At 32.2% G+C, this 15,572-nt stretch overlaps 1 protein-coding gene across 1 annotated transcript; it reads right to left on the bottom strand.

Annotated features, from left to right (window-relative positions):
• Positions 1-13,369: 13,369 nt before the first annotated feature.
• LOC114747223 (uncharacterized) lies at positions 13,370-15,139 on the bottom strand. The gene is made up of 2 exons (XM_028935516.1): positions 15,109-15,139; positions 13,370-13,683 (listed from the first exon to the last, which is right to left on the bottom strand). The coding sequence occupies exons 1-2, from the start codon at positions 15,137-15,139 to the stop codon at positions 13,370-13,372; spliced, it is 345 nt and encodes a 114-aa protein (XP_028791349.1).
• Positions 15,140-15,572: the final 433 nt, after the last annotated feature.

Here is a 15,572-nt window from a genome sequence, read left to right as displayed (position 1 = left end):
TATACATTTCTTTGCATGCAACTATTCTAACATACCATTGATTATTTTCATGCATCACTAAGCGCATTCATACATGCCATTATCATTATTCATCATTGCATTACATTATAAGCATGTTCATAGATACATCAACATAAAAGAGAAATATTACATTACAATACATAAACACATTTCTCCTATCTCTTCTCTTCTTTCTTTGATCTTCATCAATACATTCCTCTTCCATAAGCATATTACCTATTGTGGTTAGTTAAGAGAAGGTGAAATTCATGAGAATATTAGTAGCAAGCATTATCATAATGCATGCAAGATAAATGCAAGTGTATGACATACTCAGTTATATATACTTTCACATTTATAAAATGTCATGCTCAATGCTCAAAATTTCATACACACATGGCCATGGATTAAACAAGAAATGGAGCAAACATTTAGCCATTCGTACTTTCATTCATCATCAAACAACAATAACACACAAGCATACACATCAAGTATACAAAATAGGTAAGTTCACTACCTTGAAACCTTTAGGCTTCCTCCTTATTCCCTTTGCTTCCAACCACCAAGATTGCTTGGATAGTCTTGCCATTTATCTCTCTCAGTGTCCCATGGCCCTAAATTCATATTACACATTAATAGCCAATCCATCAAAATCATGAAACCCACTAACAACCCTTAATTCTCAAACTTGTTTCTTTTTAACTTAAATTTTTCCTTTCTTATTCTTAACTTCTAAAATCATTCGCTTGGCCATTTCTCACTCAATTTTTCATGAGAAATCAAAATATGAGCTTGGATTTAATAAAGTCTAACTAACTCCTTTCCTTTGAATTCTACTTGGCTGAGAGGTTAGGGTTTAGGATCCAAAATTTTTATTTTCAATTCTAATGCTTCCAAACACATTTCCACAACATAACCCTACACAATTTTATATTCTAAACTCATTGGAAGTATCAAAATCCAACTCTAGCCTTGAGAACAAGCCTTGGTCAAAATATTTGCCTAGGTATACAACCATGAAATCTTTCACAAATCATCTTAAAATCACTTGATTCTTATTCATTTTAAACCCCTAAATGTGATTCTACCATATATTAATTGATCTTTTTCATGGTTTAACCATAATTGAACAAAATTTCAACCTAGGGTTTCAAGCTTTCAAAATCCATCAAAACTATGGCTAAGCTCAACAAAACAAATAGCAAGATAAACTACATCAAAAACCATAAACATATCTTGTCTTGGAGCTTGATCTTATATAGTTTTCCTTGCTCTTTCTCTTCTCCTTCTTCCCTTCAAATTTTTGGCCTTCTCTCCTTTTTCTCTTGTGTTGGCCGAAACCTCATACAAATGGGAGGGGGTATTTACAATACCCTAATTATAACTTTGCCCTTGAAATTGATCAAAATTACAATAGGTGCGTGGCTTCCAATTTCACCATTTATTTCAACCTCTTGCAAGATGTACAAATCCTAGACCATCTTGCTTAAACACTTGCCATGTGTTATGCCACCGAATCACACATATGATTATAAATAATATTTTATTACATAATTTCATTTCTTCCAAACATGCCCCTTAATAATTTGTATTATTCCATCCATGTTCCCTCATTAAATCTGCATTAAGATCGGGAAGAAAATAGGGAGAGATTCATGCTCTTACATATTGTTGACTATTCCTCCACCTATTTCATAATTTTATGCTGTATTAGGTACTTTTTCAAGCCCAGACTTATCTAGTAACTTTAGGACATAATCTAGCCCCTTTTTTCCATCACAAATGACTTTATATGGCATTATATAATATGCATATGAAGGGAGGGATGCTCTTGCTTTTGTTCTTTCATTGAAACATTTAATAATATTTATTTTGAAGTAAACTTGATTGAATTCTTTCTATTGATCTATGACTTCAACAATCTGTCTTTGGATACCAATACTACCTTTCATCATGTGGAATTTTTTTAATTTTTCTTAGGTCAAAAGTCAACCCATATACAATTTATTTTGACTTTCTTTGGATAGTATATAAATAGGCTTTAAATTTTTTTAAAACTGACATCTTTGCTTTCTAAGTACGAAATCATTTTTAAAACCTGTGATAATTCCTCAAGTATTTATTCTCCTTTTTTGTTTCAATTATTTGAGATGTCCTTATATTTTAAATAATTTAATTTTGGCTAATATTCATAATTAGCCAAAACCTTGGGAATTTTATCAATTTGCTCTAAGAGTATTTTTATCATTTTCAGCCTCAAAACCTCATTTCCCATTTTTCTAAATTTTTTTTGAAATTTTGGGAGTACTTTTCATCATTACCCTTTCTAGCCCGAAACTTTCTAAATCTATGATTAGATCCCTGCTTGGGCTTATCCTAAGGAATCATCTCACTGAGGTTCCTAGTACAATCTTATTCGAGCTCTCGAGACTTCATCATAGTTGCTAACTTGCTTGTCTCGCGGTTCCATAAAATTCTTACTTTATAATTTAATCCTTGAGAATCCTCTTACTGTTTTAGGGAACTTTTAGAACTTTTGCCAAAAAGAGTCTAGTAGCCTACTCATTTCAGACTAATTCTAGTATTTCTAGGCCTAAAATTTGGGATGTTACAAAATATCTGGTGGGATGGATCGAGTAATAGTGATAAAACACATTGGAAGGCTTGAGGACAATTAACTCGATGAAAGAAGGAGGAAGGTTTGGGTTTTAGGGAATTTTGAATTAATGAATGATGTTGTGTTGGCAAAGACAATATTGAGATTGATTCAAGTTGAAGATAGTTGATGGTGTAAAGTTATTAAGAGCATTTACTTCCTTAAAGGTTGTTTTCTAGATGCGAGTATAAGGGTTACAAAGCCTCTTGGGCCTGGTCTAATATTTTAAGGGTGTGTTTGTTTTAACGCTTAAAAGAGAAAACATGTTGTGGGAAATGTGAAAAGTGTGTTTGGGGGAAATATGGTGAGTGAGCTTTGTTTAGATTAGTGATAGGTTAGAATAACTTTTAAGTGAAAATTCCTTAACATGAAAGCTATTTTGAGGAGCTTCTGGAAAAAATCACTTCTATATTGAAACATCCTTCCTTTAACCCCTTAGAGTACATATTTAGAAGTGTTACAGTTCAAGCAATTCACCAAACAAGCTTGCAGATTGAAATTTGCAATTGGTTCTTGGGTTATTGTTTATCAGTTAAATTCCAAATTTTCAGTCCAACTTTGAAAATTCATAAGTAATTATAGAAAAATCGTATTAAGGTGGTTTAAAATTTTATTTGAAGATCTTTGAGTTCTCTACATGGGAAAAAAATTAGACTTAATCTTACTAATTCATATAGTTTATTCATTGAAGTTTACTATTTATTTGGTCAAAACTATACTTTTTAGTTTCTCTGCCCCAACTTTGATCAAGCATAACTCTTAGCACACACATCCATTTTAAGTGATATATGACTTGTTTTAAAGCTTAGGATGTGCACTTTAAGTATACCAAATTACACAAGAAGAATCAATTATTTGGCTTACTTACACTTTATCACCATTTCGTGACTCATTTAAGCATAACTTATGCCCCTTACTTGCATTAACAAATTATAATTAATTCTTTGATGCATAATACCAATCCATCTATGCATTAACCATTCTCATACAGTATCACAGCCAACTATACATGCTGTCATCATTTATCATCACATACCATGAATGGCACATCTATACAATACATTAGTATACACATTATACAATGTAATATGATAACTTTCTTCAATTTTTTTCCTATTTTCTTGCTTCCACTTCATGCATCATTTGCTTGATCATTATCACCTATTATGGTTGGTTAAGATAGAGTGAGATTTGAGAGAATCTTAGTAGCAAACATTACCGTTTATGCATGCAAGATGGATGCAAGTGTACGACATGCTTACTTGATCTAACTCATACTTATGTATAACATATTCACATGTTCAATGTTTCATATTAACATGCGTGGGCATGGAAAAAATTAATAAAACATAGCATCATGCTAGCATTAGCATCTCATATCATCATCAAACAATCAACACACAAGCATACACATGAAGCACACAAGAAAGGTAAGTTCACTATCTTGTATCCTTAAGCTTTCTTCTTGCTCCCTTTTTGCTTCCAACCATTAAAGTTGCTTGCTCAACTTTTGCTATTCCTTTTTCTTGATGTCTCATAGTCCTAAATGCATCAACACATCATTTTCATTCATTCATTAGAGCTATGGCAATCAACAACATCAACACTATTTTTTTTTTAACTATATTAACTTCTAACTTTTGACCTTAATTTCTAACTTTTCTAAAATTAATTTCACATGTTATTCCCATAAAATTTTGTATGTAGAATCCATTTCCAAGCTCAAAATAATCAAAATCAAACTCATTTCCCATGAACCATCCTTGACCGAATAGTATGTACTTGGGGTCTAAAATTTTTTATTTTCAATTCTAATGCTTCCAAACTTGTTTACTCACCTTTACCCAACACAATTTTTCATTTTAAACATATTGAAAGTATCAAAATTATCAAAATCCAATCCTAGCCCCAAGAACCAGCTTTGGCCGAAATATTAATTAAGTTACATAATCATGAAATTCAACCAATTTTAACATAAAACCACTTGATTCTTGTTCCTTTCAAGCCTTTAAACATTATTTTAACATCAAGTTCATCTTCTCTCACACTTAAAATTTTTGTGCAGCATGTCCTCTTAGGGTTTCAAGCTCCAAAAACTATTAAAATCTATAATTAAGTTCAACAACAACAAAGGTAGTGAAAACTACATAAAAAACCATGAACATATCTTGTTTTAGAGTTTAATCTTACCATTCATTTTTTTTCCTCTGTGTTACGGTAACAAGTGTCTATGACATCATGCTTACCTCATCATGCTTACATCATCAAGCCACATGTTTTTAATTTGACTATACACGTGTTTCGCATCCGACAGTACAAGTGTCTTACATCCAACCGTACAAGTATTTTTTATCTAGCCGTATAAATAATCCCTTACATGTCCCCTCATCATTTTGGCATTAAGATAAGGAGAAAATTAATATAAAATTCGTACAAAATATAACCCCTAGTCATTTCTCCACCTATTTTGCCATTCTATATTGTTTTGGGTATTTTTTCGAGTCCTGACTTACCCAGGACTACTGAGACATGTTCTGACACTATTTTCTCACCTCAAATAAATTCACCTGACATTATATAACATTCTTAAAGAGGAAGTGACGCTCTTCCCTTGTTCTTATATTAAAATAATTAATAATATTTATTTTAAAGTAAACTTGATTGAATTCTTTTTACTAGTTCACAACTCTGAGAATCTATCTCTGGGTACCTGTATTATTTATTCATCACAAGAAATTTTTCTAATTTTTCTTAAGTTAAAAGTCAACCCCTAGATAGTTTCCTTTGACTTCTCCAAATAGTGTATAAATAGGCTTTAAATTCTATTAAAGCCAACCTTTTCGCTTTCTGGGGACGGAATTATTTTTAAAACTGGTGATAATTTCTCAAGTATTTTCTCCCATTTTTGTCCAATTATCTAAGGCCTACCTATATTTTAAATAATTCAATTTCCGCTAATATTCAAAATTAGCCGAAACCCTAAGAATTTCACAAATTCCTTCCAGGGGTATTTTCATCATTTTTAGCCTTATATTGGCCTCTAGATCTTATTCTTATTTTTTTGAAATTTTTCTAAAATATTTAGGCCTACTTTTCATCACTATCCCTTTTCAACCTGAAACTTTCCAAATTTGCATTTTAGGTCCTTGCTCGAGTTTAGCTTCAAGAATCCTCTTGTTGAGGTCCTAGCACAAATTTTGGTTCTTAATTATCTCAACTTCTTATACTAGATCTCAAATTTCATATACAGGATTTAACATATCATTTCTCATTTTTTGAGAATTTTCTGGGATTTTTGGACATAATCTCTATTTTTACCCTTACCAGCCTGAAATTTTAAAAAATTATGATTTTTTTCCTGGTTTGGCTTAACCTCATAATTCACCTCATTGAGACCTCTAACATAACCTTTGGCTTACATTTATCTCTATTTCTCATTCTTGGCCTCAGGACTTCACTAGTGTCTCTAACTTTCTCTTTTTTCGGTTTTGGAAAATTTTTGTTTTGTAATTTGGTCCCTGAGAATCCTCTATCCTTTCAGGGAACTTCCAGAACTCCTGCAATAAGGGGTCTTGTAGCTTGCCTATTTCAGGCTAATTTCGGTATTTCTAAGCCCAAAATTCAGGATGTCACATCTATCGTGGGGAGAGAAGGAAAAAGACAATGAGGAAGGAAGGAGAGAGAAAGGAAAAAAGGGGAAGAGAAAGAAAAAGACAAAAAGGAAGGAAGCAGAGAGAAGGAAAAAGATCAAGGAAGAGATTTTTTTAAAAAAAATGATGACATTAAATATATAAATTAAATAATACTATTTCTTCTAATTTCTAATATAAGAGCCAGTTAATTAATTTAAAAAATTAAAAAAATTTAAAATTAATTATAGCATATGTTATATGATATTGCTAAAATACTTATATATATATTATTGGATTATATATCATCCTGTAAGTCACACAAATTGGTTTTCAATAACAAATTTATATTTACATATATTTTTATTTTTATTTAATATGTCTGATTTTTAATACTTACAATTTTTTAATTATATATTAATTTTTAATTTTTATTAAATTTATTAAATTGTATATATGATCTATATATATATATATATTATAAAACTCATGTTCTTTTTTATTATTTTATATCTAAACTTACCTTTTCATTAGCTATCCATGCATATTTAAATTTGTCAAACTAACTTTTTAATAAATGTCAATCTAAACATAAATCACATTATACTAACTGACTTCTGTAAAAGTTAGATTGCAAAAAATTACTTCTATCACCGTAATCCAAACACACTCTAAATGGAAGGGAATTTGTTATAAACGATTACAGCTAGAATGTGGAAAGATGGATGGCTGACTTGGAGGGCAAAACAGTACTAAATCAGATTACTGGTGAAATATTTAGTAGTGGTGACAAATAAGGTGGCTTGCTTGATCAAAAATTGTAATTGGGACTTGTCTCCTCTGATTAAAAAAGAAGATGAGAATATATTGAATCCAATCAGAAAAATTAGAGGGGGACATTCAAATAGAAATGATGGAGTTTTTTGGAAGGAGCAAGAAGTGGGGAATACAATGTCTGAAAGAGGGATATCCATTCAATAATAAAAACGGATATTGGAGTGACAGCGTCTAATGCGAGTCCCTCTCTAGTTATTACTAAGCCTTTTTGAAACTGTATGTGGAAAACTAAAGTAATCCCAAGGAATCACCATTTTATAAAACGTTGTATGTCGAATGCTTTACCTTTTCTTATTACTATACACACCGTAGACTAAATACCTACTAATGCTTTGCTTTTTAAAAGAAAATGCACAAACTATCCCATTTGCCAGCTTTGCAAGAAAATTTGAATGTTCGCCGTTGAAATTTTAATAAAACTCATATTTGGCACAGACGCAACGTCTTTTCTCATGGAAAATGTTTCATTATATTATTATATTATTAACCTTTTTTTTTTCTCATGGTTATATAATCACAACTAACACTTATATGTCATTAATAGCATGAAATGCATTTTTTTTTATATCAAATACATTTGTCATCATAAATTGACCTAGACAATTTTGTGCATTTCATAGGTCTGGTGCCAAGTTTTTTCCAAGCTAAAAAAAGAAAAAGAATTGAACGTATTATTTATGCTGTCCAATATTGTTCAAAAGATAGCGCTAGATTATCCTTTTCATTTGAAATTCGTATTAAAATGATGATCTACAATTCAAATTTTGGGTAACTTAAATTCATTCTTAAAATGGTTCAAATATTGATTAAAAAAAATATCTGCGCACCTAAATACGCCCTAGTTCAGGCATAGCAATGCATGCTAACACTGTCTTATAGATAACATGCGAACGCATCATAAATTACAAGTGAGAAAGTTAACGTAAAGAAAGAGAAATTAATACATTAGGTATAGCAAAAGAGGCCTGTGCATTGCAAATAGACAGTTTCCATTAACATCCTCCATCGCCACCGCATCCTCCACCATCACCACAGTCCCTGCAGACACCTCCTCAATGCCTTCTCCGACACTTGGTGGACGTGTCATGGCCACAAAAAAACATGAGCATTGAAATAAGTGAGATAGACATAACAAACATGACAACCAGCATCAAGGCAGCAGAACAAAATCGATTCATAATGCTCATCATTTCTTCATTTTCACCACTATCCAAATCTCCAGCCATTCCTATATCTCTTTACTGCTTCTACAGAACCTCTCTTGTATTTTAAATTACTAGAAATTTATCTTCAAAATGTTAGTCTATGTCTATGTCTTTATATATGCATAGAAAACAGAGAGAGGCGCGCATGCACAGGCGCGTGTGGATTTAGGTTAACAGATTCTTCATTCTATTCTAATTATATTATGAAGAAGTTTCAGGAGGGATATTAAAAGGTTGCTGATAGTATAATTTGTATGCTTTGATCGGCTAGAAACAAAAAGAGTATTGTAAGTTTAGGAAAAGGATGAAACTTAAACCAAATTACTTGTATTCATGAAATCAAGTTCTCTCTAATCACATCACTTGGTAAAAGAAAAGTTCTCTAATCACACTGGTCATTTTATTATTATTAGTCATTAAAATGTATATGAGCACTTGTAGATTGACCTTGAATATAATCTAATAGATAATCCTTCGATCCTTAATGTACATTACAAAATATATCTTATATTTATGACTGAAGAAGTATAAGCAACTTACCTAATTTTTATACTTAGAAAATATACATATAGCTTTCCAAATTATTGAGAAATTAAACCTAAAAAATACAAAAACAAATTAAGGGATTTTTTATTTATATTATAATTTTAATTTCAAGAAGTTATTTTTATTTTATTTTATCCTTTATTTTAACTAATTGCATTTCATTTTTATCCTTTATATATAGGGCGAGTGATAACCTCACATCTTCTCTCTTAACCAAAGTTAGAATGTCCGGATAGAGTGATTAAATTTCCACTTATAAAATAGTCATAAAGAGGGCATGTGGGTGTGTATTATGTTTAAGAAAGAGTACATGGCCCAGGTCTTATTTTCTCTTGTTATTGACAATTTTCTGGGGAAAAAAATCACTACTACAAAAAGTTTATTTTTGTCTGTTCTAAAAGCCTTTTTTTGTTTGTTTACAGGGAGACATTGATAAAGGAGATGTAGATAGTATGTATTTATTTGTCTGTTTTTAATAGACAAAAAATAGTCACCATTTTCATCTGTTCATCGGGAACAAACGAATACGAGGCACCTATTTTCGTCTGTTCTGTTCCAAGCAGAAAGGACAAAAATAAGGCACTATTTTCATCTGTTCAGGCTAAAGCAAACAAAAATAGTGTAGTATTTTCATATATTCCAACTAGAACAGGAAGAAAATAATGCCCTATTTTCGTTTGTTTTATCTAGAACAGACCAAAATAGTATTTATTTTTTAAATGAAGTGTGAAGTATTTGTATTGTCAGTTTTTTTTTTTGTAACTTGCAATTATAGAAAGTGCATATAGACCCAAAACAAACAGCAATCCAGGAACAGTGACAACAATTCAATAGAACCAAATCATCATATCACTTTCCATACAAATAATCCACAATTTTAAGGGTTGAAAACAATGACAACAAGTTTAATTTATGTAACACCCTACAACAACATCCTAATTAAATATCCTAACACAGGAAAGTTTAAAATCAGAAAATCATTAACATACTAACTTATTTAAATAGATATTTTAATCATTTGGACCTCATGCATCATTGAGAATAATACTGTTGATGAAATTGTTGTGCCAAATGATCTCAATACCATCAATCTCTTCATCAGTATATGAGCTTTCATCATTAAAAATCTGTAAGTTTATCAATAAGAAAATTTAAGTTCATCAAGAGAATTAAAAGCTGAAAATCAATGAAATTTAATCAAAACTTCAAAAGCCAAACAAACCAAAGTTTAGAGGTAATCCACAAATCCCCACGCTTCACCACACCCCCCTCAAACAGCTTTTTAAGTACTGAACCAATCTGCAGTGGCAGGATCGAATCATTTGCAGTTGAATCATGATGCTAAAATTTTCAAAAATTTGGCGTTAAGTCAATTTTTCTAATTACCTCCTTTTCATTTCCATATACATGAGCACAATCAATTTCTCGGCAACCAGCCTATAATTTCCACACAAAGCTATTTAGTTCAGTGCCAAAACACCAATCGGAAGTTTAAATTAACAAAGAAGCAAAAGAGAATTGTATACCCAATCACTCTGTCATTTTCTTTCTTTCATTTTTATGCTCATTCATCTCATGCGACCCGAAGTACATCGCCCGCCCACCCAACCTCCCCACTGCATTGGTCTTTTATTAAAAAAAAAAAAAAATTTAAAGCACAAATAGATGCCATCAACCTACTTTATTCCTTGGGCCAGGAAAAAAACCATATTCATCCGCAACTTTTCAATCCAATCCTTTTTCTATTATTCAGTCCTATAATTTTTAACACATTGTGACATCTTCATTGCAAGTTTTTAAGATAGAACTGAAAATTTTACAAGCAGAAAATATTTATATTAATTTCTCATACAAATTTTTTACCTTCCCGCAATTCACATTATCCACTTGTTCTAAAACAGACTGTAGCCCCTTGCATAGCTTCTCAACCACTCCACTTTTCATATTCTGTATCCCTTGCTCTCTCAAGCGTCTCCCCCCCCCCCCTTTTTTTTTTTTTTCTGTCTCATATTTTCCCGACTCCACACACTTCACATTAGTCTCAAAGTTGGTTTCCTTTCTCCGCCCATAACCATCAGAATGTTAAGAATACAAACCGAAAATCTTTGTTCAATTTAGGGGTGTTTGGATGAAGCCAAACCATAGTTTAGAGAATAGCTTCTGGAGAATAGATTTTGAAAGAATAGATTTTCTGAAAAAATGAGATTGTTTGGATAATTGTTGTTAGAAGTACTTTTTTATATGTGGAAATTACTAAAAAGGACATAAGTTTAAATGATAATTATATATAAGATATATTTAATATATGTTTATTTGAAGTAATAAATTTGTTAATAATATATATTTTGGCAACATAATAAATAAGACATAAATAATATAAATAATAAATAATTAATGTGTATATATATTAATAAAATAATTAAATATGTTTTTAGGGAAATGATTTATTTTGCCAACAAAAAATATTATTATTTCTTAAAGATTTTAAAGATGAAATCCCATAATTTTTTTTTCACAAAATTAAATAACCACACAAAAAAATTCTATATTAATTGTCTTAATAATAAAGGTTGCAACAAAATGTATTTGTCCAAGTAGTTTTTTTTAACAACACATTACATTATCTGAAAAGAAAAAAAGAAACAAAAAGGACATGACTATTCTTGTATATAGTGAACAATTTGATCTCTTATGGAGTCACGAAGCTGAGCCATGTGAGATGAAGATTCTATTGATGAAGGTATATGGGAAGATCCAACTCCATCATCATCATTATTTTCTTCTGCATAAGAACTTTCTTGTTTAAACTGAATCAAACTAGGATCAGAAATGGATGTTGATCTAATGAAGTTATGTATGGCCATTGTTGGACAAACAATTTAAACTTGTGTTGGAAAGTCATAGCTCGGCATGTTTCCTAAAATTGCCAACTTACTCTTCTAAACTCCAAAAGTTCTTTCAATAGTGCTCTATAGACTTGAGTGCAAATAATTGAACGCCTCATTCTCATTTTCAAGTGTAGATGACCTTCAAAAATTAGGGAGATGGTAGTGTTTGCGTCTGTAGAGACAAGGTATCCCATGGGGTCGGATAGCCAGCATGCACCAAATAATATTTGCCTACATCAAATATATGATTGGTGTCAATAAACTTTGTTTTCTAACAGTTCAGCATAAATAAATTGTAGCAATTTAAAATATACCTTGAGGCGGATAGGGAAAGTTCATGGAAGGAGTTCTGAAGGCGTAGTCAAATATATGAGCATCATGCCCACTACCTTCCCATCTAGCCAATACAAAAGTGAAGCACATGTCCCAATCGCAAACCGCCATTACATTTTGCCTCACTCTTCCTTTTCAGTTAATAAATTTTGTTTGCTTAGTTGCATTAACAATGCATGAAATGTGTGTTCCATCAATTGCTCCAATAGTATGTTTGAAAAAGGGCTAGTATCGACCACCGGGCCGGATTTTTGTATGCAAATGCTGAAATGTTAGATCTTTTGGTTTGATATTGGACATAGCAAGTCTACAGCATGCTAGTAAGACACTATCGAAATGTCTACTAATTGTCTCCCCTGAATGCTGAAATCTTTCTTGCTGCATCCTACTATTAAGTGCATGGCCAACGGTATTTAAAAATATTGCAACCATTTCATGTATCCCAATATTTCTAGTTTCCCTTAGACCATGTTGTTGCAAATCCGTGCAAAGACTGAAGAACATTTCCCTTTCCATCCTAAACATATTATAACAACAGGTGGAATGGCCTTGTAAAACATCCCTTACCAATGCCCCGCCTGTATAAATACTTGTATGTTGGGGTCCTTTACACAAATGAAGAGAAGCGTATCCACCAATCACTGCTGCAACTTGATTAACCTGTTTGTTTTGTCGTTTACAATACTCTTTGGCAATTTTTTCATCAGCCATTTTTTGTCTTATCTTGTGTACATAGACATAAAATTCAGAAACCCTAATATGAAATTACCAAACATTTAATAAGGAAATATGTTGTTTAATTCCTACAGAAATTTAGTAGTCACATAATACAATAGTGTTGGTTACATCATTCTCAAAAGTATATGCAAATTATCACAGTCATCTTCTAAGCAACACAAACGAAGTCTCAATCCTTAGTTGCATGCTTCAAGAAGATCAGAAGTTTTTCCTCTTATTCTTCAGAGCCATATACATCTCCCTTGCAACTGGCTTGTCCATAAGGAGTGTTGTGCACCGGCCAAATAGATCAGGATCATCAACAACTTCATCAACTTCATTAAGGTGCTCCATGACTCCCGCAATTGATGTCTCATAAGCATGTGCTTCTTCTTTTAACTTCCTAGCACGTGCTTCTGAAATCTCTTTATGTTCATGTTGAGAATTAATTTCATTTCCTTGAGCTATCTTGCTTAGTGCATCTGTTATTTTCTTAGTGGAAGTGGGTTTCTTCTTCATGGATTCAGCCTTTTTTCTAACCCCTAATGAGCTATTAGGTCAACCGCCACCTGTGCTTCTACCACCACTAATGGCTTCTTGTCTCATCCTAGCATTGCCTCCACTTTCTCCACTATTATCATTGAATGTGACCGAATTAAACTCCCCACTTATGCCAGTTGGTGCCCCCAAAATTTCCTCACTATCTCCAGACCCTTCTTCCATATCATCTGCAGGAACTCCTTCACTTGGAAGTGTCATGGAAGAAGGTGCCCATGACTGTGGTCTAGTTACAGCTACAGACCCAAAGAGTTGAGTCAATTCAGCCCTACGTTGAACCCTACTTTCTCTAAATTTCTCGTAGCCTGGAACTTCTGCACATTCAACACCAAAAATATTATACATTATACAAAAAATGTTAACATGGGAGAAAATGCAAGCTCAAGTAATGTTAAATGATTATCACTATTTTTTCTCCAACCAATCATCAGGGGCACTAACAGTATTCCTTTAAGCATCCCACCCCAAACTTGTCTCACGGAGCAGCGTATCCCATAACTGCCACTCCTTTCATAGAGAGTCAAATTTGTTTTTTAATTGAATTTTCGTATAGACTCTCCCAGTCTTTGTAGTGAAGCTGTCCCCAAGACTTGCCCAAGCAGGCTTTGTCAAGCTAGTTCCTTTTCTTCCCCCTTTTTCAACTTCTTCAATGCACAAGACAATAAAGACCTTTGTGGTCCTTATATCCCATGAAGCTTTTCCATTTTGTTTACTTATTATGCTATAGACCAATTACAACACTTCAGTCATCACAAGTTCAACCCAAAAAGCATGCCATTCAGTCCAGGAGATATGATATAATAGGTATAATATTTAACCATTTCCAAGACATTAGAGAAAGAATAAAGTAACCTAGTAATTAAATGTGCTAGACGGATAAATACATCGCCATAAATTGCATTTTCTACAAGGTTCATAATAGCACTTTATAAACTGGCCAACAACCAACCAAGACAAGTTCTGGAAAGACAAATTCACAATAAGAATATTTTAGGATAGAAATCAATCTAATTGACTGCTTGTTCCAACTTTTATTGCTGCTTCTACTTGCTCAATACTAATTTCTTTCATGCAAACATGTAATATCTCAAGAGTGGTGTTAATTACTTTTAGAATAGAGACAGTATTTCTTATATAGCTACCTTATTTTCAAATAGAGAGGAGAAACAAAATATCTTTGACCATAAAAATAATCCTCATGTTCTCATTTCAAAAATATCATTACAAAAGGTAAAGAGACAATTTCAAGGTTGAGTATTGATCATCATAAATGACTTCATGTTAATGCTGGAGATGTACTGACCATTTCCTACTTCAAAAGTAATAACAAATTAGATATAATTAGACTAAAGCACTGCCTCTGTTGATCATGAGGGATAGCAGGAGTAAGTTTTCTTCAAAACAACTTTGCTATGGCAAGTTCAATTCCAACTGGTTCATTCATTTCAAAATTTCTAGCTAAATATAGTCAAACAATAAAATCATTTTTCATAGATTGTAAACAAAATTCCCCTGTTTTCCCTTATTTCGTTTGCTATAAACAACATTTCTAGCTCTGCCCTCATCTAAAATCGTGTATTAGCTAGTTATAACACAAGCATGATTGCATCAAGAAATTAAGTAGTTATAACACAAGAATGCTTGTCTCTCATTCTCATTTGATCAACAGACTACCATAAAACAAAAGCAACCAACAACCAGCCATAACTAGAATTTCAAAATGAAACACAGGTATATACCACAATTAGCCACAACATTGATCTTTGCCATAGTCGTATACACACACACGATTGCTCTGTCTCTCATTCTCATTTGATCAACAGACTACCATAAAACAAAAGCAACCAACAACCAGCCATAACTAGAATTTCAAAATGAAACACAGGTATATACCACAATTAGCCACAACATTGATCTTTGCCATAGTCGTATACACACACACGATTGCTCTGTCTCTCATTCTCATTTGCTCAACAGATTACCATGAAACAAAAGCAACTAGTGAACAAAATGAACAGATGAAGGTAGGAGGAAAATAAAATAAAGTCAATAGAAGTGAATATATCATAACCAACTAGTGAAACCAACCTCTGTCTAAAAAAAAATCAACGCTGGGAGGGAATTTGAAAACACAACAGATTCGGACGTTTACATCAGTGAAGAAATTGATTAACCAGACGTTCACAAATGAGAGGAGACAGCT

The sequence above is a fragment of the Neltuma alba genome, unplaced genomic scaffold (genome assembly GCF_004799145.2).
Source record: "Neltuma alba isolate B1F8T4 unplaced genomic scaffold, ASM479914v2 tig00005267_pilon, whole genome shotgun sequence".
NCBI lineage: Eukaryota > Viridiplantae > Streptophyta > Magnoliopsida > Fabales > Fabaceae > Neltuma > Neltuma alba.
This window is presented reverse-complemented; position numbering and strand designations above follow the sequence as displayed.